The sequence below is a fragment of the Salmo salar genome, chromosome 12 (assembly GCF_965601325.2).
Source record: "Salmo salar chromosome 12, fSalSal1, whole genome shotgun sequence".
Lineage (NCBI taxonomy): Eukaryota > Metazoa > Chordata > Actinopteri > Salmoniformes > Salmonidae > Salmo > Salmo salar.
In genome coordinates, this window is record NC_138302.1 from 4,926,520 (window position 1) to 4,951,630 (window position 25,111).

At 41.6% G+C, this 25,111-nt stretch overlaps 1 protein-coding gene across 1 annotated transcript; it reads right to left on the reverse strand.

Annotated features, from left to right (window-relative positions):
- Positions 1-4,706: 4,706 nt before the first annotated feature.
- LOC106595341 (voltage-dependent calcium channel gamma-3 subunit) lies at positions 4,707-13,984 on the reverse strand. The gene is made up of 4 exons (XM_045692040.1): positions 13,771-13,984; positions 5,796-5,879; positions 5,440-5,580; positions 4,707-5,296 (listed from the first exon to the last, which is right to left on the reverse strand). The coding sequence occupies exons 1-4, from the start codon at positions 13,982-13,984 to the stop codon at positions 4,707-4,709; spliced, it is 1,029 nt and encodes a 342-aa protein (XP_045547996.1).
- Positions 13,985-25,111: the final 11,127 nt, after the last annotated feature.

Sequence of the window (25,111 nt, forward strand, 5' to 3'; positions counted from 1 at the left end):
AGTCAGTGTATTTATTGTAGACAGTGTGAGGGCCGACTAAGAGTTACTAGAGGTTAGTCAGTGTATTTATTGTAGACAGTGTGAGGGCCGACTAAGGGTTACTAGAGGTTAGTCAGTGTATTTATTTTAGACATTGTGAGGGCCGACTAAGGGTTACGAGAGGTTAGTCAGTGTATTTATTGTACACATTTTGATGGCCGACTAAGGGTTACTAGAGGTTAGTCAGTGTATTTACTGTAGACAGTGTGAGGGCCGACTAAGGGTTACTAGAGGTTAGTCAGTGTATTTACTGTAGACAGTGTGAGGGCCGACTAAGGGTTACTAGAGGTTAGTCAGTGTATTTATTGTAGACAGTGTGAGGGCCGACTAAGGGTTACTATAGGTTAGTCAGTGTATTTATTGTAGACAGTGTGAGGGCCGACTAAGGGTTACTAGAGGTTAGTCAGTGTATTTACTGTAGACAGTGTGAGGGCCGACTAAGGGTTACTAGAGGTTAGTCAGTGTATTTACTGTAGACAGTGTGAGGGCCGACTAAGAGTTACTAGAGGTTAGTCAGTGTATTTATTGTAGACAGTGTGAGGGCCGACTAAGGGTTACTAGAGGTTAGTCAGTGTATTTATTGTAGACAGTGTGAGGGCCGACTAAGGGTTACTAGAGGTTAGTCAGTGTATTTATTGTAGACAGTGTGAGGGCCGACTAAGGGTTACTAGAGGTTAGTCAGTGTATTTACTGTAGACAGTGTGAGGGCCGACTAAGCGTTACTAGAGGTTAGTCAGTGTATTTATTGTAGACAGTGTGAGGGCTGACTAAGGGTTACTAGAGGTTAGTCAGTGTATTTATTGTAGACAGTGTGAGGGCCGACTAAGGGTTACGAGAGGTTAGTCAGTGTATTTATTGTAGACAGTGTGAGGGCCGACTAAGGGTTACTAGAGGTTAGTCAGTGTATTTATTGTAGACAGTGTGAGGGCCGACTAAGGGTTACTATAGGTTAGTCAGTGTATTTATTGTTGACAGTGTGAGGGCCGACTAAGGGTTACTAGAGGTTAGTCTGTGTATTTACTGTAGACAGTGTGAGGGCCGACTAAGGGTTACTAGAGGTTAGTCAGTGTATTTACTGTAGACAGTGTGAGGGCCGACTAAGAGTTACTTGAGGTTAGTCAGTGTATTTATTGTAGACAGTGTGAGGGCCGACTAAGGGTTACTAGAGGTTAGTCAGTGTATTTATTGTAGACAGTGTGAGGGCCGACTAAGGGTTACTAGAGGTTAGTCAGTGTATTTACTGTAGACAGTGTGAGGGCCGACTAAGGGTTACTAGAGGTTAGTCAGTGTATTTACTGTAGACAGTGTGAGTGCCGACTAAGGGTTACTAGAGGTTAGTCAGTGTATTTATTGTAGACAGTGTGAGGGCCGACTAAGGGTTACTATAGGTTAGTCAGTGTATTTACTGTAGACAGTGTGAGGGCCGACTAAGAGTTACTAGAGGTTGGTCAGTGTATTTATTGTAGACAGTGTGAGGGCCGACTAAGGGTTACTAGAGGTTAGTCAGTGTATTTATTGTAGACAGTGTGAGGGCCGACTAAGGGTTACTAGAGGTTAGTCAGTGTATTTATTGTAGACAGTGTGAGGGCCGACTAAGGGTTACTATAGGTTAGTCAGTGTATTTATTGTTGACAGTGTGAGGGCCGACTAAGGGTTACTAGAGGTTAGTCTGTGTATTTACTGTAGACAGTGTGAGGGCCGACTAAGGGTTACTAGAGGTTAGTCAGTGTATTTACTGTAGACAGTGTGAGGGCCGACTAAGAGTTACTAGAGGTTAGTCAGTGTATTTATTGTAGACAGTGTGAGGGCCGACTAAGGGTTACTAGAGGTTAGTCAGTGTATTTATTGTAGACAGTGTGAGGGCCGACTAAGGGTTACTAGAGGTTAGTCAGTGTATTTACTGTAGACAGTGTGAGTGCCGACTAAGGGTTACTAGAGGTTAGTCAGTGTATTTATTGTAGACAGTGTGAGGGCCGACTAAGGGTTACTATAGGTTAGTCAGTGTATTTACTGTAGACAGTGTGAGGGCCGACTAAGAGTTACTAGAGGTTAGTCAGTGTATTTATTGTAGACAGTGTGAGGGCCGACTAAGGGTTACGATAGGTTAGTCAGTGTATTTATTGTAGACAGTGTGAGGGCCGACTAAGAGTTACTAGAGGTTAGTCAGTGTATTTATTGTAGACAGTGTGAGGGCCGACTAAGGGTTACTAGAGGTTAGTCAGTGTATTTATTGTAGACAGTGTGAGGGCCGACTAAGGGTTACGAGAGGTTAGTCAGTGTATTTATTGTAGACAGTGTGAGGGCCGACTAAGGGTTACTAGAGGTTAGTCAGTGTATTTATTGTAGACAGTGTGAGGGCCGACTAAGGGTTACTATAGGTTAGTCAGTGTATTTATTGTAGACAGTGTGAGGGCCGACTAAGGGTTACTAGAGGTTAGTCAGTGTATTTACTGTAGACAGTGTGAGGGCCGACTAAGGGTTACTAGAGGTTAGTCAGTGTATTTACTGTAGACAGTGTGAGGGCCGACTAAGAGTTACTAGAGGTTAGTCAGTGTATTTATTGTAGACAGTGTGAGGGCCGACTAAGGGTTACTAGAGGTTAGTCAGTGTATTTATTGTAGACAGTGTGAGGGCCGACTAAGGGTTACTAGAGGTTAGTCAGTGTATTTACTGTAGACAGTGTGAGGGCCGACTAAGGGTTACTAGAGGTTAGTCAGTGTATTTACTGTAGACAGTGTGAGGGCCGACTAAGGGTTACTAGAGGTTAGTCAGTGTATTTATTGTAGACAGTGTGAGGGCCGACTAAGGGTTACTATAGGTTAGTCAGTGTATTTATTGTAGACAGTGTGAGGGCCGACTAAGGGTTACTATAGGTTAGTCAGTGTATTTACTGTAGACAGTGTGAGGGCCGACTAAGAGTTACTAGAGGTTAGTCAGTGTATTTATTGTAGACAGTGTGAGGGCCGACTAAGGGTTACTAGAGGTTAGTCAGTGTATTTATTGTAGACAGTGTGAGGGCCGACTAAGGGTTACTAGAGGTTAGTCAGTGTATTTACTGTAGACAGTGTGAGGGCCGACTAAGGGTTACTATAGGTTAGTCAGTGTATTTATTGTAGACAGTGTGAGGGCCGACTAAGAGTTACTAGAGGTTAGTCAGTGTATTTATTGTAGACAGTGTGAGGGCCGACTAAGGGTTACGAGAGGTTAGTCAGTGTATTTATTGTAGACAGTGTGAGGGCCGACTAAGGGTTACTATAGGTTAGTCAGTGTATTTACTGTAGACAGTGTGAGGGCCGACTAAGAGTTACTAGAGGTTAGTCAGTGTATTTATTGTAGACAGTGTGAGGGCCGACTAAGGGTTACTAGAGGTTAGTCAGTGTATTTATTGTAGACAGTGTGAGGGCCGACTAAGGGTTACGAGAGGTTAGTCAGTGTATTTATTGTAGACAGTGTGAGGGCCGACTAAGGGTTACTATAGGTTAGTCAGTGTATTTACTGTAGACAGTGTGAGGGCCGACTAAGAGTTACTAGAGGTTAGTCAGTGTATTTATTGTAGACAGTGTGAGGGCCGACTAAGGGTTACTAGAGGTTAGTCAGTGTATTTATTGTAGACAGTGTGAGGGCCGACTAAGGGTTACTAGAGGTTAGTCAGTGTATTTACTGTAGACAGTGTGAGGGCCGACTAAGGGTTACTAGAGGTTAGTCAGTGTATTTATTGTAGACAGTGTGAGGGCCGACTAAGGGTTACTAGAGGTTAGTCAGTGTATTTACTGTAGACAGTGTGAGGGCCGACTAAGGGTTACTAGAGGTTAGTCAGTGTATTTATTGTAGACAGTGTGAGGGCCGACTAAGGGTTACTAGAGGTTAGTCAGTGTATTTATTGTAGACAGTGTGAGGGCCGACTAAGAGTTACTAGAGGTTAGTCAGCAGAATACACATCTTTAAAGAGAAGGCTTTTGTAATAGAACACAAAAGGGATGTTATTGGATGTCAGGTCGGACAGCTACACTGGATCTGGGTCTGTCATTGGCTCTCGACAGAGGTCAGGGGTCATTTAAGCTTCCAGGAAACAAACTGAACAGACAGATCAATTCTATTCTGTTCTGCACAGTAATATGAGTGTTGTAAATGTTCTATGGTCATCAGACAGAGGTAGTGTTCCATCCTGTCTGTTCTACGGTCATCAGACAGAGGTAGTGTTCCATCCTGTCTGTTCTACGGTCATCAGACAGAGGTAGTGTTCCATCCTGTCTGTTCTACGGTCATCAGACAGAGGTAGTGTTCCATCCTGTCTGTTCTACGGTCATCAGACAGAGGTAGTGTTCCATCCTGTCTGTTCTACGGTCATCAGACAGAGGTAGTGTTCCATCCTGTCTGTTCTACGGTCATCAGACAGAGGTAGAGTTCCATCCTGTCTGTTCTACGGTCATCAGACAGAGGTAGTGTTCCATCCTGTCTGTTCTACGGCCATCAGACGGAGGTAGTGTTCCATCCTGTCAGAGTAGGACTCAACAATCCATGACAACTTTTGTCCTTCTTCTCCTTTCTCTCTCTCCATACTTGCTTTACCCTCCCTCCCTCCCTCCACTCCTCCCTCTATTCCTCACTCCCATTCGCTCATCCTCCCCCCTTGTCTCTCTCTCTCTCTATTTCCCTCCCTCCCTCTCTCAGACAGGTGTTGTCCTCCTGTTGGCAGCATTGCTAGGCAACATATCCTTGTTGTTAGGCTTGCTTGTCAGTGGTGACAGGAAAATGCTCCTCGTGACATCCACCCCTCCTCCTCCTGTGGCGGCTGCCATTTTGCTGTTGGGCGGGGTTAGTTTGTGTGGGGCCAACGTGAACAGGGTGAACTCCGACCCCGCTGGCCCCGCGGCGACAACCTTTGACGCCGACAGGGCCGCCGGCAACGGCGAGGGGTCACGAGGTCGCAGCTGCCCCGCCGACGATATCGAGTGACGAGAGTCCACGTTGCCGCGGTAACTGGAGCGGCGTCTGTAGCGGTTGTAACGGCTGTAGTAGGACGCGGAGCGGAACAGAGGGGGTTTGGTGAGGGAGCGGCGGCCGCGGGTACGGAGCTGTCGGTGGCGTTCTATGAAGACGTGGACTGTCAGAACACCCACCATCTCAGCCAAGATGAAGGACAACGCCCCGAAGTAGAAGGACCAGCCGTAGGAGTAACTCTTCTTACTGTCGCTCTGACCCGGGTCACCAGAGTTAGCCGAGATGTAGACGATGATGCCAATGATGTTACTGAGGCCTGGAGAGTGAGAGAGTTAGCAGAGAGAGAGAGAGAGAGAGTTAGCAGAGAGAGAGAGAGTTAGCAGAGAGAGAGAGAGTTAGCAGAGAGAGAGAGAGAGAGAGAGAGAGAGAGAGAGAGAGAGAGAGAGAGAGAGAGCTGACCTGCGGAGACGAACAGTATCCCGGCGCTAAGCATGACGTTGTGTTGTGTCTTGTAGAATTCGCTGCCGGCCACACACACTCCTCCCAGAAACAACAGACCTACACTCATTATGGGGAATATACTGGAGGCTCTCACTGCTCCTTCAACAGACACACACACAGAGAGAAAAGTCAGAATTACACTCAAAATTCAGTATGTGATGTATAAGTGTGTGTGTGTGTGTGTGTGTGTGTGTGTGTGTGTGTGTGTGTGTGTGTGTGTGTGTGTGTGTGTGTGTGTGTGTGTGTGTGTGTGTGTGTGTGTGTGTGTGTGTGTGTGTGTGTGTGTGTGTGTGTGTGTGTGTGTGTGTACTCACTCAGTAGGTATTCCGCAGCATCCTGTTCATAGTCTGCATCCTCGAGGAAATAATCAATTTCTTTACACACCCCTCTGAACGTCCCTACACAGAGAACAGAGGTGTTCAGGGCTTTCTTTACACAGCCCTCTGAACGTCCCTTCACAGAGAAAATATCTATAGTACTAATATTACTACATACAGGTATACATCCAACATACTATAACATATATATAGTACTAATATTACTACGTACAGGTATACATCCCAGCATACTATAACATATATATATATATATATATATATATATATATATATATATATATATATATATATATATATATAGTACTGTCGTGTCTTTGGCATCATTAAAGTGAAGACTGTTATTTTATCAAATCAATTCACTGTAATTATTATTACGTGATTAAACTAATCATGTAAATGTAATTAACTAGGAAGTTGGGGCACCAAGGAAAATATTCAGATTACAAAGTTATAATTTTCCTAATATAACTTTCCGATATCATAATATCTGATCTATTAGTCTTCAGATTAATGATGTATTCTTTACCTCATCAGTCTCATTCCAAACGTCGTAAATTGTTGGTTATGTGCACGAACCCAGTCTTCACTATGAGTCATCCATACATCAATTGTCTTACCTGTTAGGGCTAGGGGGCAGTATTGACACGGCTGGATAAAAAACATACCCGATTTAATCTGGTTACCACTCCTACCCAGTAACTAGAATATGCATATACTTATTACATATGGATAGAAAACACCCTAAAGTTTCTAAAACTGTTTGAATGGTGTCTGTGAGTTTAACAGAACTCAAATGGCAGGTCAAAACCTGAGAGATTCCTTTACAGGAAGTGGCCTGTCTGACCATTTCTTGAACTTCTTTTCCATCTCTATCTTTTACTAAGGATCTCTGCTCTAACGTGACACTTCCTACGTCATCCATAGGCGCTCAGAGCCCGGGAAAAACCTGAATGTCGTCATCCCAGCCCCAGGCTGAAACACATTATCGCCTTTCTCAAGTGGCCGATCAAGGGACTCTGGGCTTAGGCGCGTGACCTGACCGCCCCCGTCTTTGTGATTTTTTCCTCTGTTTGCCGAAAAGGAGATTCCCGGTCGGAATATTATCGCTTTTCTACGAGAAAAATTGCATAAAAATTGATTTTAAACAGCGGTTGACATGCTTCGAAGTACGGTAATGGAATATTTAGAATTTTTTGGTCACGAATTGCGCCATGCGCGCGACCCTTCTTTACCATTTCGGATAGTGTCTGGAACGCACGAACAAAACGCCGCTATTCGGATATAACGATGGATTATTTTGGACCAAACCAACATTTGTTATTGAAGTAGCAGTCCTGGGAGTGCATTCTGACGAAGACAACAAAAGGTAATCAAACTTTTATAATAGTAAATATGATTATGGTGAGTGCTAAACTTGCCGGGTGTCTAAATAGCTAGCCCGTGATGCCTGGGCTATGTACTTAGAATATTGCAAAATGTGCTTTCACCGAAAAGCTATTTTAAAATCGGACATATCGAGTGCATAGAGGAGGTCTGTATCTATAATTCTTAAAATAATTGTTATGCTTTTTGTGAACGTTTATCGTGAGTAATTTAGTAAAATGTTAGCGAATTCCCCGGTTAACAAGTTAACAATTCCCCGGTTAACAATGTTAACAAGTTCCCCTGTTCATGGGGGCGTGCCGATGACTTGGTGAAACTTTAAACAGAAATACAATTCTCTCACATTAACATCTTACAAGCATCCCAACATATTCCAAATAGCTTTATCCTTATTCATTCATTTTATACAACCATTAGATGTAAGTCTCACAACTGAGGCTATTATATAAACAGCGCCATGGTAATGTGGCCGTATTGTCTCTCATGAGCTTCACAAAATTGTACCAAACGGACCAGTTCGTAGCTGGATTCTTCACCGATCTTTTATACCTTCTCCAGAACATAAATGTCTTTCGGTTCTCCAATTCTGTGAGGTGGGAGAACCCCTTGGTTCTTTCTATGAAACCCACTCTGTCTCAAAACTGTGGCCACGAGGCAGGACATTCTTTTAGGAATTTATGACCGCTCTCACAGAGCCTGGGTGTGGGAGACAGAGGTAGTGGGATGGGGCATAGAAAACCCAAAGAGGGCAACGTCATGACAAAATGCTAATCCTTTGCACATGAACGCTCACTCATTTGGGAATAATTGCAATCAATATATATTTACGCTCAGTGTGTCATCGTGATCTCTGTTGGAATCATCCGTCTTTCTCTTGGAATGTTCAAAGTCTCTCTCTCTCTCCCATGAAGTCTTTCGTTGTTAGGATGGATACTTCAGAGTCCCATTCAGAAATGTTCTTATAGAATAGATGTTTCGGAAGTTGTCGGTCTTCGCATTTCAGGTCGACATAACTTCTAGCTGCAGACTAGTAATTAGTATCGAATATTTGCTCTTATTCTGTCAGAATCGATAGTCTCAGAGTTTCAGCGACCATTACACCTTAGCTTATACTGAAGTTTTTATAGTCTCTACTCAAACCTTCGCCCCCTCTGTAATCGAGGTACGCATGGTCTGAAGGGAATTCCTTCAGCTGGGGGTTATATTCATAACAGTAGAAAAGGGCTGTCCAATGACGCCAGATCGATGTCTGTGCTCATGGGGCGGGCCAATGACTTTAAACAGATATACAATTCTCTCAATCATAAAACAAAACGGACCAGGTCGTAGCTGGTTTCTCCACCGACCATTTACACATTCTCCAAAACGTGGATATTGTTCAGTTCTCAAGTTCTGTGATGTAGAAGAAGTTCCTTTGTTCTCTCTATGTGTCTCTTTCTGCTTCCTATACTGCCTGGCCCTGAGGAGAGTCTCCTCTAGGAATTTACAACCTGAGATAACAGAGCCTGGGTGTAAGAGGGAGAGAGAGGGGGAAGGCACTCGCTATACCCAGAGGGCCACGTTATGACAGTACTAATATTACTCCATACAGGTATACATCCAACATACTATAACATATATATAGTACTAATATTACTACACACATGTCACGTCCTGACCAATATTTAGGTATTATTTCTATTATATTTGGTCAGGACGTGGCAGAGGTATATTTGTTTTGTATTATGGGGTTTTGTGTGTGGTGTAGTGGGGTGTATTAGTTTGGTATAGGTTCTAGGTTTGTTTTTCTATGTGTAGTTTTGGGTGCTGGACTCTCAATTGGAGGCAGGTGTTTCTAGTTGCCTCTGATTGGGAGTCCCATAAGTAGGTGTGTGTTTGTTTGGTTTTCGTGGGTAGTTGTTTTTGCACTGCGTGTTGTGTGCCTGCAAAACTGTTCCTGTCTTTGTGAGTACCGTTTATTGTTTTCCCTGTGGATGCTTTACTTGTGTTTGGAATTAAACTATGAGTATCCACATTCCCGCTGCGCCTTGGTCCATTCTTGAAGACAAATGTGACAACACAGGTATACATCCAACATACTATAACATATATATAGTACTAATATTACTACATACAGGTATACATCCAACATACTATAACATATATATATATATAGTACTAATAGTACTACATATAGGTATACATCCCATCTAATGATGGAATTTCTGGTGGAAGAATGGTGTTAAATCCCTCCAATAGAGTTCCAGACACTTGTAGAATCTATGCCAAGGAGCATTAAAGCTGTTCTGGCTGGTGGTCCAACGCCCTGTTAAGACACTTACTATGTTGATGTTTCCTTTATTCTGATAGTTACATCTGCCATCTGCCAGGTCAGAGCAGAGCACTAACAGTCCTGGAGTGATCTTCCCCAAAGGGGCTGTCAACTGTTCAATGGTCCTCAATACACAGTCACACACACACACACACACACACCATTGATGTCCTTTAACAGTGTGTCCACTCATTAAACCACTTCGATGTTTAACAGATAGAGGTCAGCAAACATTAGAGTGTGTGTGTGTGTGTGTGTGTGTGTGTGTGTGTGTGTGTGTGTGTGTGTGTGTGTGTGTGTGTGTGTGTGTGTGTGTGTGTGATATGTGTGTGTGTGTCAGAATAGACAGAATTATTATACCCTGATGAAGTAAGCTTGTCTGTCGAAACGTTGGACATAAATATTTTTGCATCTGAGCTCCTAGAGTGTGTGGCTCTCCTTTATCTTTTACCTGTTCTACTCCGCTAGCCAGCACCTCTCCTAAACAGGTGTTCTACTCCGCTAGCCAGCACCTCTCCTAAACAGGTGTTCTACTCTGCTAGCCAGCACCTCTCCTAAACAGGTGTTCTACTCCGCTAGCCAGCACCTCTCCTAAACAAGTGTTCTACTCCGCTAGCCAGCACCTCTCCTAAACAGGTGTTCTACTCCGCTAGCCAGCACCTCTCCTAAACAGGTGTTCTACTCTGCTAGCCAGCACCTCTCCTAAACAGGTGTTCTACTCTGCTAGCCAGCACCTCTCCTAAACAGGTGTTCTACTCTGCTAGCCAGCACCTCTCCTAAACAGGTGTTCTACTCTGCTAGCCAGCACCTCTCCTAAACAGGTGTTCTACTCTGCTAGCCAGCACCTCTCCTAAACAGGTGTTCTACTCTGCTAGCAGCACCTCTCCTAAACAGGTGTTCTACTCTGCCAGCCAGCACCTCTCCTAAACAGGTGTTCTACTCCGCTAGCCAGCACCTCTCCTAAACAGGTGTTCTACTCCGCTAGCCAGCACCTCTCCTAAACAGGTGTTCTACTCCGCTAGCCAGCACCTCTCCTAAACAGGTGTTCTACTCCGCTAGCCAGCACCTCTCCTAAACAGGTGTTCTACTCCGCTAGCCAGCACCTCTCCTAAACAGGTGTTCTACTCCGCTAGCCAGCACCTCTCCTAAACAGGTGTTCTACTCCGCTAGCCAGCACCTCTCCTAAACAGGTGTTCTACTCTGCTAGCCAGCACCTCTCCTAAACAGGTGTTCTACTCTGCTAGCCAGCACCTCTCCTAAACAGGTGTTCTACTCTGCTAGCCAGCACCTCTCCTAAACAGGTGTTCTACTCTGCTAGCAGCACCTCTCCTAAACAGGTGTTCTACTCTGCCAGCCAGCACCTCTCCTAAACAGGTGTTCTACTCCGCTAGCCAGCACCTCTCCTAAACAGGTGTTCTACTCCGCTAGCCAGCACCTCTCCTAAACAGGTGTTCTACTCCGCTAGCCAGCACCTCTCCTAAACAGGTGTTCTACTCCGCTAGCCAGCACCTCTCCTAAATAGGTGTTCTACTCCGCTAGCCAGCACCTCTCCTAAACAGGTGTTCTACTCCGCTAGCCAGCACCTCTCCTAAACAGGTGTTCTACTCCGCTAGCCAGCACCTCTCCTAAACAGGTGTTCTACTCCGCTAGCCAGCACCTCTCCTAAACAGGTGTTCTTCTCCGCTAGCCAGCACCTCTCCTAAACAGGTGTTCTACTCCGCTAGCCAGCACCTCTCCTAAACAGGTGTTCCACTCCGCTAGCCAGCGCCTCTCCTAAACAGGTGTTCTACTCCGCTAGCCAGCACCTCTCCTAAACCGAAAGGTTGAAAGATCGAATCCCCGAGCTGACGAGGTAAAAATCTGTCGTTCTGCCCCTGAACAAGGTAGTTAACCCACTGTTCCTAGGCCGTCATTGTAAAATAAGAATTTGTTCTTAATAACTGACTTACCTAGTTAAATAAAGGTTAAAAGAAAGTCTGGTTATGACACACATCATCATCCCACTTCAATTCTGATACGCCCCAACAGATCCAACAGGAAAGGAAGACCCAGAGTTACCTCTGCTGCAGAGGATAAGTTAATTTGAGTTACCAGCCTCAGAAATTGCAGACCAAATAAATGCTTCGCAGAGTTCAAGTAACAGACATCAACATCAACTGTTCAGAGGAGATTGCATGAATCAGGTCTTCATTGTCGAATTGCTGAAAAGAAACCAATAACCAATAACTAAAGGACACCAATAAGAAGAAGAGACTTGTTTGTGCCAAGAAATACAAGCAATGGACATTAGACCAGTGGAAATGTAAACTCTGATGAGTCCAATTTTGAGATTTTTGGTTCCAACCGCAGGGCAGATCAGCACTCTGCAGCGATACACCATTCCATCTGTTTAGTAGGACTATCATTTGTTTTTCAACAGGACAATGACCCAAAACACACCTCCACACACCCACACACCCAAAACACACCCCCAGGCTGTGTAAGGGCTATTTGACCAAGCAGAGTGATAGAGTGTTGCATCAGATGACCTGGCCTCCACAATCACCCGACCTCAACCCAATTGAAATGGTTGAGGATGAGTTGGACTGCAGAGTGAAGGAAAAACAGCCAACAAGTATTCACCATATGTGGGAACTACTTCAAGACTATTGGAAAAGCATTCCAGGTGAAGCTGGTTGAGAGAATGCCAAGAGCTGTTCATTCCATAATATGGACTTGGTCTTTTACCAAATAGGGTTATCTTCTGTATACCAACCCCACCTTGTCACAACACAACTGATTGGCTCAAACACGTTAAGGAGGAAAAAAAATCCACAAATTAACGTTTAACAAGGCACACCTGTTAATTGAAATGCATTCCAGGTGACTACCTCATGAAGCTGGTTGAGAGAATGCCAAGAGTGTGCAAAGCTGTCATCAAGGCAAAGGATGGCTCCTTTGAAGAATCTCAAATATAAAATATATTTAGATTTGTTTAACACTTTTTTTTGGTTATTACATGATTCCATATGTGTTATTTCATAGTGTGGATGTCTTCACTATTATTCTACAATGTAGATATAAAAAATTATTCTACAATTAAAATATTAAAAATAAAGAAAAACCCTTGAATGAGTTCTAAAACTTTTGACTGGTACTGTATCGCTTTATTTATTTTTAATTTGCAAAAATATTAAAAAAAAACAGTTTTTGCTTGGTCATTATGGATTATTTTGTGTAGATTGCTGAATAAAAAATAAAATACTTTTTTGAATAAGGCTGTAAGGTAACATGGAAAAAGTCCAGGGGTCTAAATACTTTCCGAAGGCACTGTGTATATATATATATATATCTCTTTTTTTACAAATGTTAGAGATCTTCTTCCACTTTGAGATTGTGTAGTATTTTATTTATATAATATATTTTGTGTACAATTTTATTTATATAATATATTTTGTGTAGATTGTTGACAAACAATGACAATTATATCCATTTGAATCCCACTTTTTAACACAACAAAATGTGTAAAAAGTCAAGGGGCCACCGCAGCTCCATTCTGGTGTATTAACCACTTATTCCTCTAGTGTCCCAATTTTATTTAGAAACTCTGCATCGTTGTGAAGGGCTCGTAAGCAGCATTTCACGGTAAAGTCTACACCAGTTTTATTCGGCACGTGTCACAAATACATTTGGATTTGATTTGTGTGTCTGGTTGTCCCACTGGGCACTTTTTTTTTTAAATCAACGTTGTTTCCACATCATAAAAAATAAACCAATCAATGTGATGACGTTGAGTCAACGTGGGAAATTGCTTGGATTTTCAAAAAGTCATCATCCCTATTTTTTTTCACCCAACTTTTAACTGAAATCCAATTATATTCATGTTGATAAACGGTAATTTGACAACTCAACCAAACGTAAATCATAACTGGACGTCGAACTGATGTCGGTGCCCAGTGGAGTGGGTGTGTTCCCTATGTTACTTGGTTGTTCTAATGTAGACTGTGTTGTGTTAAACTCTACCGAATCAAAAGCAGAGCCAGACCCATCGGTGACCAGTACACACACACACACACACACACACACACACACACACACACACACACACACACACACACACACACACACACACACACACACACACGTTTAAAACTCTTAACCAAAAGATCCAATCAAATCAACACTTAAAACTGACCCAAACTGCTATAGTTGTACTTTAAACCCGTAACCAAAAGATCCAATCAAATCAATCAAAACAAACAACCCGTTAGCAGTCACCTTCGAGACAACAGGTGCGCCAGAGCCCGGAGTGCGTCATCACCACCTCGTTCTTGCGGATGGTCTCGTTGTCATGGAGCGACGTCTTGGACCGGCAGACGCCCCGGGAATACAGCCAGTAGTCTGTTCCCACTGCGATGGTCATCAGGCTGAACGCTATGAAGGATAACGCCGTGGTCACCAGCATCAGCGCTCCCCGGTTACACAACTTCATCACGGCAAAGGAAGTTACAGTCCACTGCTAGCCTTCATAAAGGCTTTTGTACTTCGTTTATAGTCCAGGCTTCATAACAGCGTTTAGCGGGAGTTTCTAGTTTCACAACAACTTTTAAATCCTTCTTCATCATCTCCTCTTTCTTACGGCTTCTTAGTTATAGTCCCAGGCATTCTCTTCTTTAGAGGAACGATGGAAATGAGTGACTCCGTCATCCTCGCTCAGAGACAGAATGTGAAGCTCTAAGTCCAGAGTGGGAGGTGCCTTGGAGTGGTCCACTTCCTTTACATTAATCATTATTGGTTTGGAGAGGTTCACTTCCTTTATATTAATCATGACTGGTTTGGAGAGGTCCACTTCCTTTACATTAATCATTATTGGTTTGGAGAGGTTCACTTCCTTTATATTAATCATGACTGGTTTGGAGGGGTCCACTTCCTTTACATTAATCATTATTGGTTTGGAGAGGTTCACTTCCTTTATATTAATCATTATTGGTTTGCAGAGGTTCACTTCCTTTATATTAATCATTATTGGTTTGGAGAGGTCCACTTCCTTACATGAATCATTATTGGGTTGGAGAGGTCCACTTCCTTGATATTAATCATTATTGGTTTGGAGAGGTCCACTTCCTTACATTAATCATTATTGGTTTGGAGAGGTTCACTTCCTTTATATTAATCATTATTGGTTTGGAGTGGTCCACTTCGTTACATGAATCATTATTGGTTTGGAGAGGTTCACTTCTTTTATATTAATCATTATTGGTTTGGAGTGGTCCACTTCCTTACATGAATCATTATTGGTTTGGAGAGGTCCACTTCCTTTATATTAGTCATTATTGGTTTGGAGAGGTCCACTTCCTTACATGAATCATGATTGGTTTGGAGAGGTCCAATTCCTTACATTAATCATTATTGGGTTGGAGAGGTTCACTTCCTTGATATTAATCATTATTGGTTTGGAGAGTTTCACTTCCTTTATATTAATCATTATTGGTTTGGAGAGGTTCACTTCCTTACATGAATCATTATTGGTTTGGAGAGGTTCACTTCCTTTACATTAGTCATTGTTGGTTTGGAGAGTTTCACTTCCTTTACATGAATCATTATTGGATTGGAGAGGTTCACTTCCTTTACATGAATCATTATTGGTTTGGAGAGATTCACTTCCTTTATGTTAATCATTATTGGTTTGGAGAGGTTCACTTCCTTTATGTTAATCATTATTGGTTTGGAGAGGTTCACTTCCTTTACATGAATCATTATTGGTTTGGAGAGGTTCACATCCTTTACATGAGTCATTATTGGTTTGGAGAGGTTCACTTCCTTACATGATTTATTATTGGTTTGGAGAGGTTCACTTCCTTTAAATGAATCATTGTTGGTTTGGAGAGGTTCACTTCCTTACATGAACCATTATTGGTTTGGAGAGGTCCAATTCTTTTATATGAATCATTATTGGTTTGGAGAGGTCCACTTCCTTTATGTTAATCATTATTGGTTTGGAAAGGTTCACTTCCTTTATATTAGTCATTATTGGTTTGGAGAGGTCCAATTCCTTTATATTAATCATTATTGGTTTGGAGAGGTCCAATTCCTTTATATGAATCATTATTGGTTTGGAGGGGTCCACTTCCTTACATTAATCATTATTGGTTTGGAGAGGTCCACTTCCTTTATATTAATCATTATTGGTTTGGAGAGGTCCACTTCCTTTATATTAATCATTATTGGTTTGGAGTGCTCCACTTCCTTTATATTAATCATTATTGGTTTGGAGAGGTCCACTTCCTTACATTAATCATTATTGGTTTGGAGAGGTTCACTTCCTTTATATTAATCATTATTGATTTGGAGAGGTCCACTTCCTTTACTTGAATCATTATTGGTTTGGAGAGGTCCACTTCCTTTATATTAGTCATTATTGGTTTGGAGAGGTCCAATTCCTTTATATGAATCATTATTGGTTTGGAGAGGTTCACTTCCTTTATGTTAATCATTATTGGTTTGGAGAGGTCCACTTCCTTTATATTAATCATTATTGGTTTGGAGTGGTCCACTTCCTTTATATTAATCATTATTGGTTTGGAGAGGTCCACTTCCTTACATGAATCATTATTGGTTTGGAGAGGTTTACTTCCTTTATATTAATCATTATTGGTTTGGAGTGGTCCACTTCCTTACATGAATCATTATTGGTTTGGAGTGGTCCACTTCCTTTATATTAGTCATTATTGGTTTGGAGAGGTCCAATTCCTTTATATTAATCATTATTGGTTTGGAGAGGTCCAATTCCTTTATATGAATCATTATTGGTTTGGAGGGGTCCACTTCCTTACATTAATCATTATTGGTTTGGAGAGGTCCACTTCCTTTATATTAATCATTATTGGTTTGGAGAGGTCCACTTCCTTACATTAATCATTATTGGTTTGGAGAGGTTCACTTCCTTTATATTAATCATTATTGATTTGGAGAGGTCCACTTCCTTTACTTGAATCATTATTGGTTTGGAGAGGTCCACTTCCTTTATATTAATCATTATTGGTTTGGAGAGGTTCTCTTCCTTTATGTTAATCATTATTGGTTTGGAGAGGTTCACTTCCTTTATGTTAATCATTATTGGTTTGGAATGGTTCACTTCCTTTATATTAGTCATTATTGTTTTGGAGAGGTCCAATTCCTTTATATGAATCATTATTGGTTTGGAGAGGTTCACTTCCTTTATGTTAATCATTATTGGTTTGGAGAGGTCCACTTCCTTTATATTAATCATTATTGGTTTGGAGTGGTCCACTTCCTTTATATTAATCATTATTGGTTTGGAGAGGTCCACTTCCTTACATGAATCATGATTGGTTTGGAGAGGTCCAATTCCTTACATTAATCATTATTGGGTTGGAGAGGTTCACTTCCTTGATATTAATCATTATTGGTTTGGAGAGTTTCACTTCCTTTATATTAATCATTATTGGTTTGGAGAGGTTCACTTCCTTACATGAATCATTATTGGTTTGGAGAGGTTCACTTCCTTTACATTAGTCATTGTTGGTTTGGAGAGTTTCACTTCCTTTACATGAATCATTATTGGATTGGAGAGGTTCACTTCCTTTACATGAATCATTATTGGTTTGGAGAGATTCACTTCCTTTATGTTAATCATTATTGGTTTGGAGAGGTTCACTTCCTTTATGTTAATCATTATTGGTTTGGAGAGGTTCACTTCCTTTACATGAATCATTATTGGTTTGGAGAGGTTCACATCCTTTACATGAGTCATTATTGGTTTGGAGAGGTTCACTTCCTTACATGATTTATTATTGGTTTGGAGAGGTTCACTTCCTTTAAATGAATCATTGTTGGTTTGGAGAGGTTCACTTCCTTACATGAACCATTATTGGTTTGGAGAGGTCCAATTCTTTTATATGAATCATTATTGGTTTGGAGAGGTCCACTTCCTTTATGTTAATCATTATTGGTTTGGAAAGGTTCACTTCCTTTATATTAGTCATTATTGGTTTGGAGAGGTCCAATTCCTTTATATTAATCATTATTGGTTTGGAGAGGTCCAATTCCTTTATATGAATCATTATTGGTTTGGAGGGGTCCACTTCCTTACATTAATCATTATTGGTTTGGAGAGGTCCACTTCCTTTATATTAATCATTATTGGTTTGGAGAGGTCCACTTCCTTTATATTAATCATTATTGGTTTGGAGTGCTCCACTTCCTTTATATTAATCATTATTGGTTTGGAGAGGTCCACTTCCATACATTAATCATTATTGGTTTGGAGAGGTTCACTTCCTTTATATTAATCATTATTGATTTGGAGAGGTCCACTTCCTTTACTTGAATCATTATTGGTTTGGAGAGGTCCACTTCCTTTATATTAGTCATTATTGGTTTGGAGAGGTCCAATTCCTTTATATGAATCATTATTGGTTTGGAGAGGTTCACTTCCTTTATGTTAATCATTATTGGTTTGGAGAGGTCCACTTCCTTTATATTAATCATTATTGGTTTGGAGTGGTCCACTTCCTTTATATTAATCATTATTGGTTTGGAGAGGTCCACTTCCTTACATGAATCATTATTGGTTTGGAGAGGTTTACTTCCTTTATATTAATCATTATTGGTTTGGAGTGGTCCACTTCCTTACATGAATCATTATTGGTTTGGAGTGGTCCACTTCCTTTATATTAGTCATTATTGGTTTGGAGAGGTCCAATTCCTTTATATTAATCATTATTGGTTTGGAGAGGTCCAATTCCTTTATATGAATCATTATTGGTTTGGAGGGGTCCACTTCCTTACATTAATCATTATTGGTTTGGAGAGGTCCACTTCCTTTATATTAATCATTATTGGTTTGGAGAGGTCCACTTCCTTACATTAATCATTATTGGTTTGGAGAGGTTCACTTCCTTTATATTAATCATTATTGATTTGGAGAGGTCCACTTCCTTTACTTGAATCATTATTGGTTTGGAGAGGTCCACTTCCTTTATATTAATCATTATTGGTTTGGAGAGGTTCTCTTCCTTTATGTTAATCATTATTGGTTTGGAGAGGTTCACTTCCTTTATGTTAATCATTATTGGTTTGGAATGGTTCACTTCCTTTATATTAGTCATTATTGTTTTGGAGAGGTCCAATTCCTTTATATGAATCATTATTGGTTTGGAGAGGTTCACTTCCTTTATGTTAATCATTATTGGTTTGGAGAGGTCCACTTCCTTTATATTAATCATTATTGGTTTGGAGTGGTCCACTTCCTTTATATTAATCATTATTGGTTTGGAGAGGTCCACTTCCTTACATTAATCATTATTGGTTTGGAGAGGTTCACTTCCTTTATATTAATCATTATTGGTTTGGAGTGGTCCACTTCCTTACATGAATCATTATTGGTTTGGAGTGGTCCACTTCCTTTATATTAGTCATTATTGGTTTGGAGAGGTCCACTTCCTTACATGAATCATGATTGGTTTGGAGTGGTCCACTTCCTTTATATTAATCATTATTGGTTTGGAGAGGTCCACTTCCTTACATGAATCATTATTGGTTTGGAGAGGTTCACTTCCTTTATATTAATCATTATTGGTTTGGAGTGGACCACTTCCTTACATGAATCTTTATTGGTTTGGAGAGGTCCACTTCCTTTATATTAGTCATTATTGGTTTGGAGAGGTCCACTTCCTTACATGAATCATGATTGGTTTGGAGAGGTCCAATTCCTTTATATGAATCATTATTGGTTTGGAGAGATCCAATTCATTTATATGAATCATTATTGGTTTGGAGAGGTTCACTTCCTTTATGTTAATCATTATTGGTTTGGAGAGGTCCACTTCCTTTATATTAGTCATTATTGGTTTGGAGTGGTCCACTTCCTTTATATTAATCATTATTGGTTTGGAGAGGTCCACTTCCTTACATGAATCATTATTGGTTTGGAGAGGTTCACTTCCTTTATATGAATCATTATTGGTTTGGAGTGGTCCACTTCCTTACATGAATCATTATTGGTTTGGAGTGGTCCACTTCCTTTATATTAGTCATTATTGGTTTGGAGAGGTCCAATTCCTTTATATTAATCATTATTGGTTTGGAGAGGTCCACTTCCTTTACTTGAATCATTATTGGTTTGGAGAGGTCCACTTCCTTTATATTAATCATTATTGGTTTGGAGAGGTTCTCTTCCTTTATGTTAATCATTATTGGTTTGGAGAGGTTCACTTCCTTTATGTTAATCATTATTGGTTTGGAATGGTTCACTTCCTTTATATTAGTCATTATTGTTTTGGAGAGGTCCAATTCCTTTATATGAATCATGATTGGTTTGGAGAGGTCCAATTCCTTTATATGAATCATTATTGGTTTGGAGAGGTTCAATTCATTTATATGAATCATGATTGGTTTGGAGAGGTCCAATTCCTTTATATGAATCATTATTGGTTTGGAGAGGTCCAATTCCTTTATATGAATCATTTTTGGTTTGGAGAGTTCCACTTCCTTTATGTTAATCATTATTGGTTTGGAGAGGTCCACTTCCCTTACATTAATCATGATTGGTTTGGAGTGGTCCACTTCCTTTATATTAATCATTATTTGTTTGGAGAGTTCCACTTCCTTTACATGAATCATTATTGGTTACGAGAGGTCCACTTCCTTTACATTAATCATGATTGGTTTGGAGAAATCAACTTCCTTCACATGAATCATTAGTGGTTTAGAGAGGTCCACTTCCTTTACATTAACCATGATTGGTTTGGAGAGATCAACTTCCTTACACGAATCATTATTGGTTTGGAGAGGTCCACTTCCTTTACATTAATCATTATTGGTTTGGAGAGGTCCACTTCCTTACATTAATCATGATTGGTTTGGAGAGGTCCACTTCCTTACATGAATCATTACTGGTTTGGAGAGGTCCACTTCCTTACATTAATCATTATTGGTTTGGAGAGATCCACTTCCTTTATATTAATCATTATTGGTTTACATAAAAACTGTGTGCCTTTACAGTGTAACAGCATCCCGGTGAGGGTCCACTCTCCAGTTTAACAGCATCCCGGTGAGGGTCCACTCTCCAGTTTAACAGCATCCCGGGTCTCCCAACCTCTCTCCAGTTTAACAGCATCCCGGTGAGGGTCCACTCTCCAGTTTAACAGCATCCTGGTAAGGGTCCACTCTCCAGTTTAACACCATCCCGGGTCTCCTAACCTCTCTCCAGTTTAACAGCATCCCAGGTCTCCCAACCTCTCTCCAGTTTAACAGCATCCCGGGTCTCCCAACCTCTCTCCAGTTTAGCAGCATCCCGGGACACCCAACCTCTCTCCAGTTTAACAGCATCCCGGGACACTCAACCTCTCTCCAGTTTAACAGCATCCCGGGACACCCAACCTCTCTCCAGTTTAACAGCATCCCGGGACACCCAACCTCTCTCCAGTTTAACAGCATCCCGGGACACCCAACCTCTCTCCAGTTTAACAGCATCCCGGGACACCCAACCTCTCTCCAGTTTAACACTCTCCGTTGTGTGTGGTCTCTGTTGTGTGTGGTCTCCGTTGTGTGGTCTCCGTTGTGTGGTCTCCATTGTGTGGTCTCTTTTGTGTGGTCTCTTTTGTGTGGTCTCTGTTGTGTGGTCTCTGTTGTGTGGTCTCTGTTGTGTGGTCTCTGTTGTGTGGTCTCTGTTGTGTGGCATCTGTTGCGTGGTCTCCGTTGTGTGGTCTCCGTTGTGTGGTCTCCGTTGTGTGGCATCCGTTGTGTGGTCTCCATTGTGTGGTCTCCGTTTTGTGGTCTCCGTTGTGTGGTGTCCGTTGTGTGGTCTCTGTTGTGTGTGTGGTATCTCTCCTTTCCTCTCCCTTCCTCCCCTCCCCTCCCCCTGCCTCCCATCTCCTCCCCTTCCGTCTCCTCCTCTCCCATCTCCTCCCCTCCCCGTGTAGAGCCTGATTAAACAGCATGATTATTACATAGGTGCACCTTGTGCTGGGGACAATAAAAGGCCACACTAAAAGGTGCAGTTTTGTCAAACAACACAATGCCACAGATGTCTCAAGTTTTGAGAAAGCGTGCAATTGGCATGCTGACTGCAGGAATGTCCACCAGAGCTGTTGCCAGAGAATTGAATGTCCATTTCTCTACCATAAGCTGCCTCCAACGTCGTTTTAGAGAATTTGGCAGTACGTCCAACTGGCCTCACAACTGCAGACCACGTGTCTGGCGTCATGTGGGCGAGCAGTTTGCTGATGTCAACATTGTGAACAGAGTGCCCCATGGTGGCGGTGGGGTTATGGTATGGGCAGGCATAAGCTACTGACAACGAACCCAATTGCATTTTATCAGTGGAAATTTCAATGCAAAAAACTACAGTGACGAGATCCTGAGGCCCATTGTGAGTTAAATTCTTTTAAGGTGTCTGTGACCAACAGACGCATATCTGTATTCCCAGTCATGTGACATCCATCAAATAGGACCTAATGAATTCATTTCAATTGACTGATTTCCTCATGTGAACTGTAACTTAGTAAAATCAATGAAAATTGTTGCGTTTATATTTTTTGTTTAGTATATTTAACACATTTTGCCGAGAGGCTGAGAGAAAACGTTGCCGTTTTAGAGCTCAGGGATTCTAGAAAGACGGAACACCATGGACTTGTTTTTACATTTTGATAGAGTATCAGCTATCACACCATGGACTTGTTTTTAACAAGTTATATTTTGATGGAGTATCAGCTATCACACCATGGACTTGTTTTTAACAAGTTATATTTTGATGGAGTATCAGCTATCACACCATGGACTTGTTTTTAACAAGTTATATTTTGATGGAGTATCAGCTATCACACCATGGACTTGTTTTAAACAAGTTATATTTTGATGGAGTATCAGCTATCACACCATGGACTTGTTTTTAACAAGTTATATTTTGATGGAGTATCAGCTATCACACCATGGACTTGTTTTTAACAAGTTATATTTTGATAGAGTATCAGCTATCACACCATGGACTTGTTTTTAACAAGTTATATTTTGATGGAGTATCAGCTATCACACCATGGACTTGTTTTTAACAAGTTATATTTTGATGGAGTATCAGCTATCACACCATGGACTTGTTTTTAACAAGTTATATTTTGATGGAGTATCAGCTATCACACCATGGACTTGTTTTTAACAAGTTATATTTTGATGGAGTATCAGCTATCACACCATGGACTTGTTTTTAACAAGTTATATTTTGATGGAGTATCAGCTATCACACCATGGACTTGTTTTTAACAAGTTATATTTTGATGGAGTATCAGCTATCACACCATGGACTTGTTTTTAACAAGTTATATTTTGATAGAGTATCAGCTATCACACCATGGACTTGTTTTTAACAAGTTATATTTTGATAGAGTATCAGCTATCACACCATGTAGAGCAACCAACTCATTCAATTAACACCTACACAACCAGGTGAGTGGAGTTCTTTACGAATGAGTGACCTTAATGAATAAATCAAGAAAGCCTGCAGACATACCGGCCCTCCGTGGAATGAGTGACCTTAATGAATAAATCAAGAAAGCCTGCAGACATACCGGCCCTCCGTGGAATGAGTGACCTTAATGAATAAATCAAGAAAGCCTGCAGACATACCGGCCCTCCGTGGAATGAGTGACCTTAATGAATAAATCAAGAAAGCCTGCAGACATACCGGCCCTCCGTGGAATGAGTGACCTTAATGAATAAATCAAGAAAGCCTGCAGACATACCGGCCCTCCGTGGAATGAGTGACCTTAATGAATAAATCAAGAAAGCCTGCAGACATACCGGCCCTCCGTGGAATGAGTGACCTTAATGAATAAATCAAGAAAGCCTGCAGACATACCGGCCCTCCGTGGAATGAGTGACCTTAATGAATAAATCAAGAAAGCCTGCAGACATACCGGCCCTCCGTGGAATGAGTCGGACACCTGGGAAGTAAAGGAACAACAACAGCCTATTATTTTTTAAACATCTTTTCATAAAAATAAGTTTATTGTCCAACAAGTTTATTGTCCAACAAGTGTTTAAAGGCCTTGATTGTTTAATTCTAACATTAGATTATTTAAATGTGTAATACAAATCTCCAAACTTATTAAAGGCTGCCGGACTAATTTCTGTTTTTGTTATAGCCAGTGTCTTGGCTGTATAACTTTTTTATAACTAAGTTATTTTTCTTTGCAACTCTGCCTCCTGGTCTTGTAACCCGGATGTGAAACAGGGTATAACAGGGTATAACAGGGTATAACAGGATATAACAGGATATAACAGGGTATAACAGGATATAACAGCTTGCAGACTTGTTTACGCTGCTGTGCGTTTTTGTTGCCGATCTTACTTTGATACCTGACGGTTTTTTACTTTTTCATTACCGTATATTTTTACTTTTTCCCTCACTCAACTTTTTTCCTCACTCAACTTTTTTCATTCATCCCCGGAGGTTTTATCTGGACATGGTTCGTCAGGACTTCAAACAGCCGAAGCTAAGTAACATTAACATGATGCCTTCTAATTGCAGTCGTTGTACTTATAATATACAGGAGAACGATCGCCTTACGGCAAGGATAGCTGTGCTGCAAGCCCAGCTTCAGACGCGATCGTTAGGCAAGGGTAATTTCAGTGTAGGAAAGGATGAAACAGCGTCTGTGCCACCAGTAAGTACAGATAGTAACGTTAGTATAAACCCCCTCGCACGGTCCCCGCAGCCGGACATCTTTCTCATGGCTTCTGGAGGGAAACGCTGTAGGAATGCTCAACCGGTGTCGCTTATTCAGCCGACAGAAACTTTCAACCGGTTCTCCCCATTAAGCGAGTCGGAGTCGGAGGCCGAGACTTCTCTGGTCTCTACTCCTCCCGTTGTGGGGTCTGAGACGCCGACGGCTCCCACCATTAGCTCTGACAAATTGAAAACCCTAGTCATTGGCGACTCCATTACCCGCAGTATTAGACTTAAAACTAATCATCCAGCGATCATACACTGTTTACCAGGGGGCAGGGCTACCGACGTTAAGGCTAATCTAAAGACGGTGCTGGCCAAAGCTAAAACTGGCGAGTGTAGAGAGTATAGAGATATTGTTATCCACGTCGGCACCAACGATGTTAGGATGAAACAGTCAGAGGTCACCAAGCGCAACATAGCTTCAGCGTGTAAATCAGCTAGAAAGATGTGTCGGCATCGATTAATTGTCTCTGGCCCCCTCCCAGTTAGGGGGAGTGATGAGCTCTACAGCAGAGTCTCACAACTCAATCGCTGGTTGAAAACTGTTTTCTGCCCCTCCCAAAAGATAGAATTTGTAGATAATTGGCCCTCTTTCTGGGACTCACCCACAAACAGGACCAAGCCTGGCCTGTTGAGGAGTGACGGACTCCATCCTAGCTGGAGGGGTGCTCTCATCTTATCTACGAACATAGACAGGGCTCTAACTCCTCTAGCTCCACAATGAAATAGGGTGCAGGCCAGGCAGCAGGCTGTTAGCCAGCCTGCCAGCTTAGTGGAGTCTGCCACTAGCACAGTCAGTGTAGTCAGCTCAGCTTCCCCCATTGAGACCGTGTCTGTGCCTCGATCTAGGTTGGGCAAAATTAAAAATGG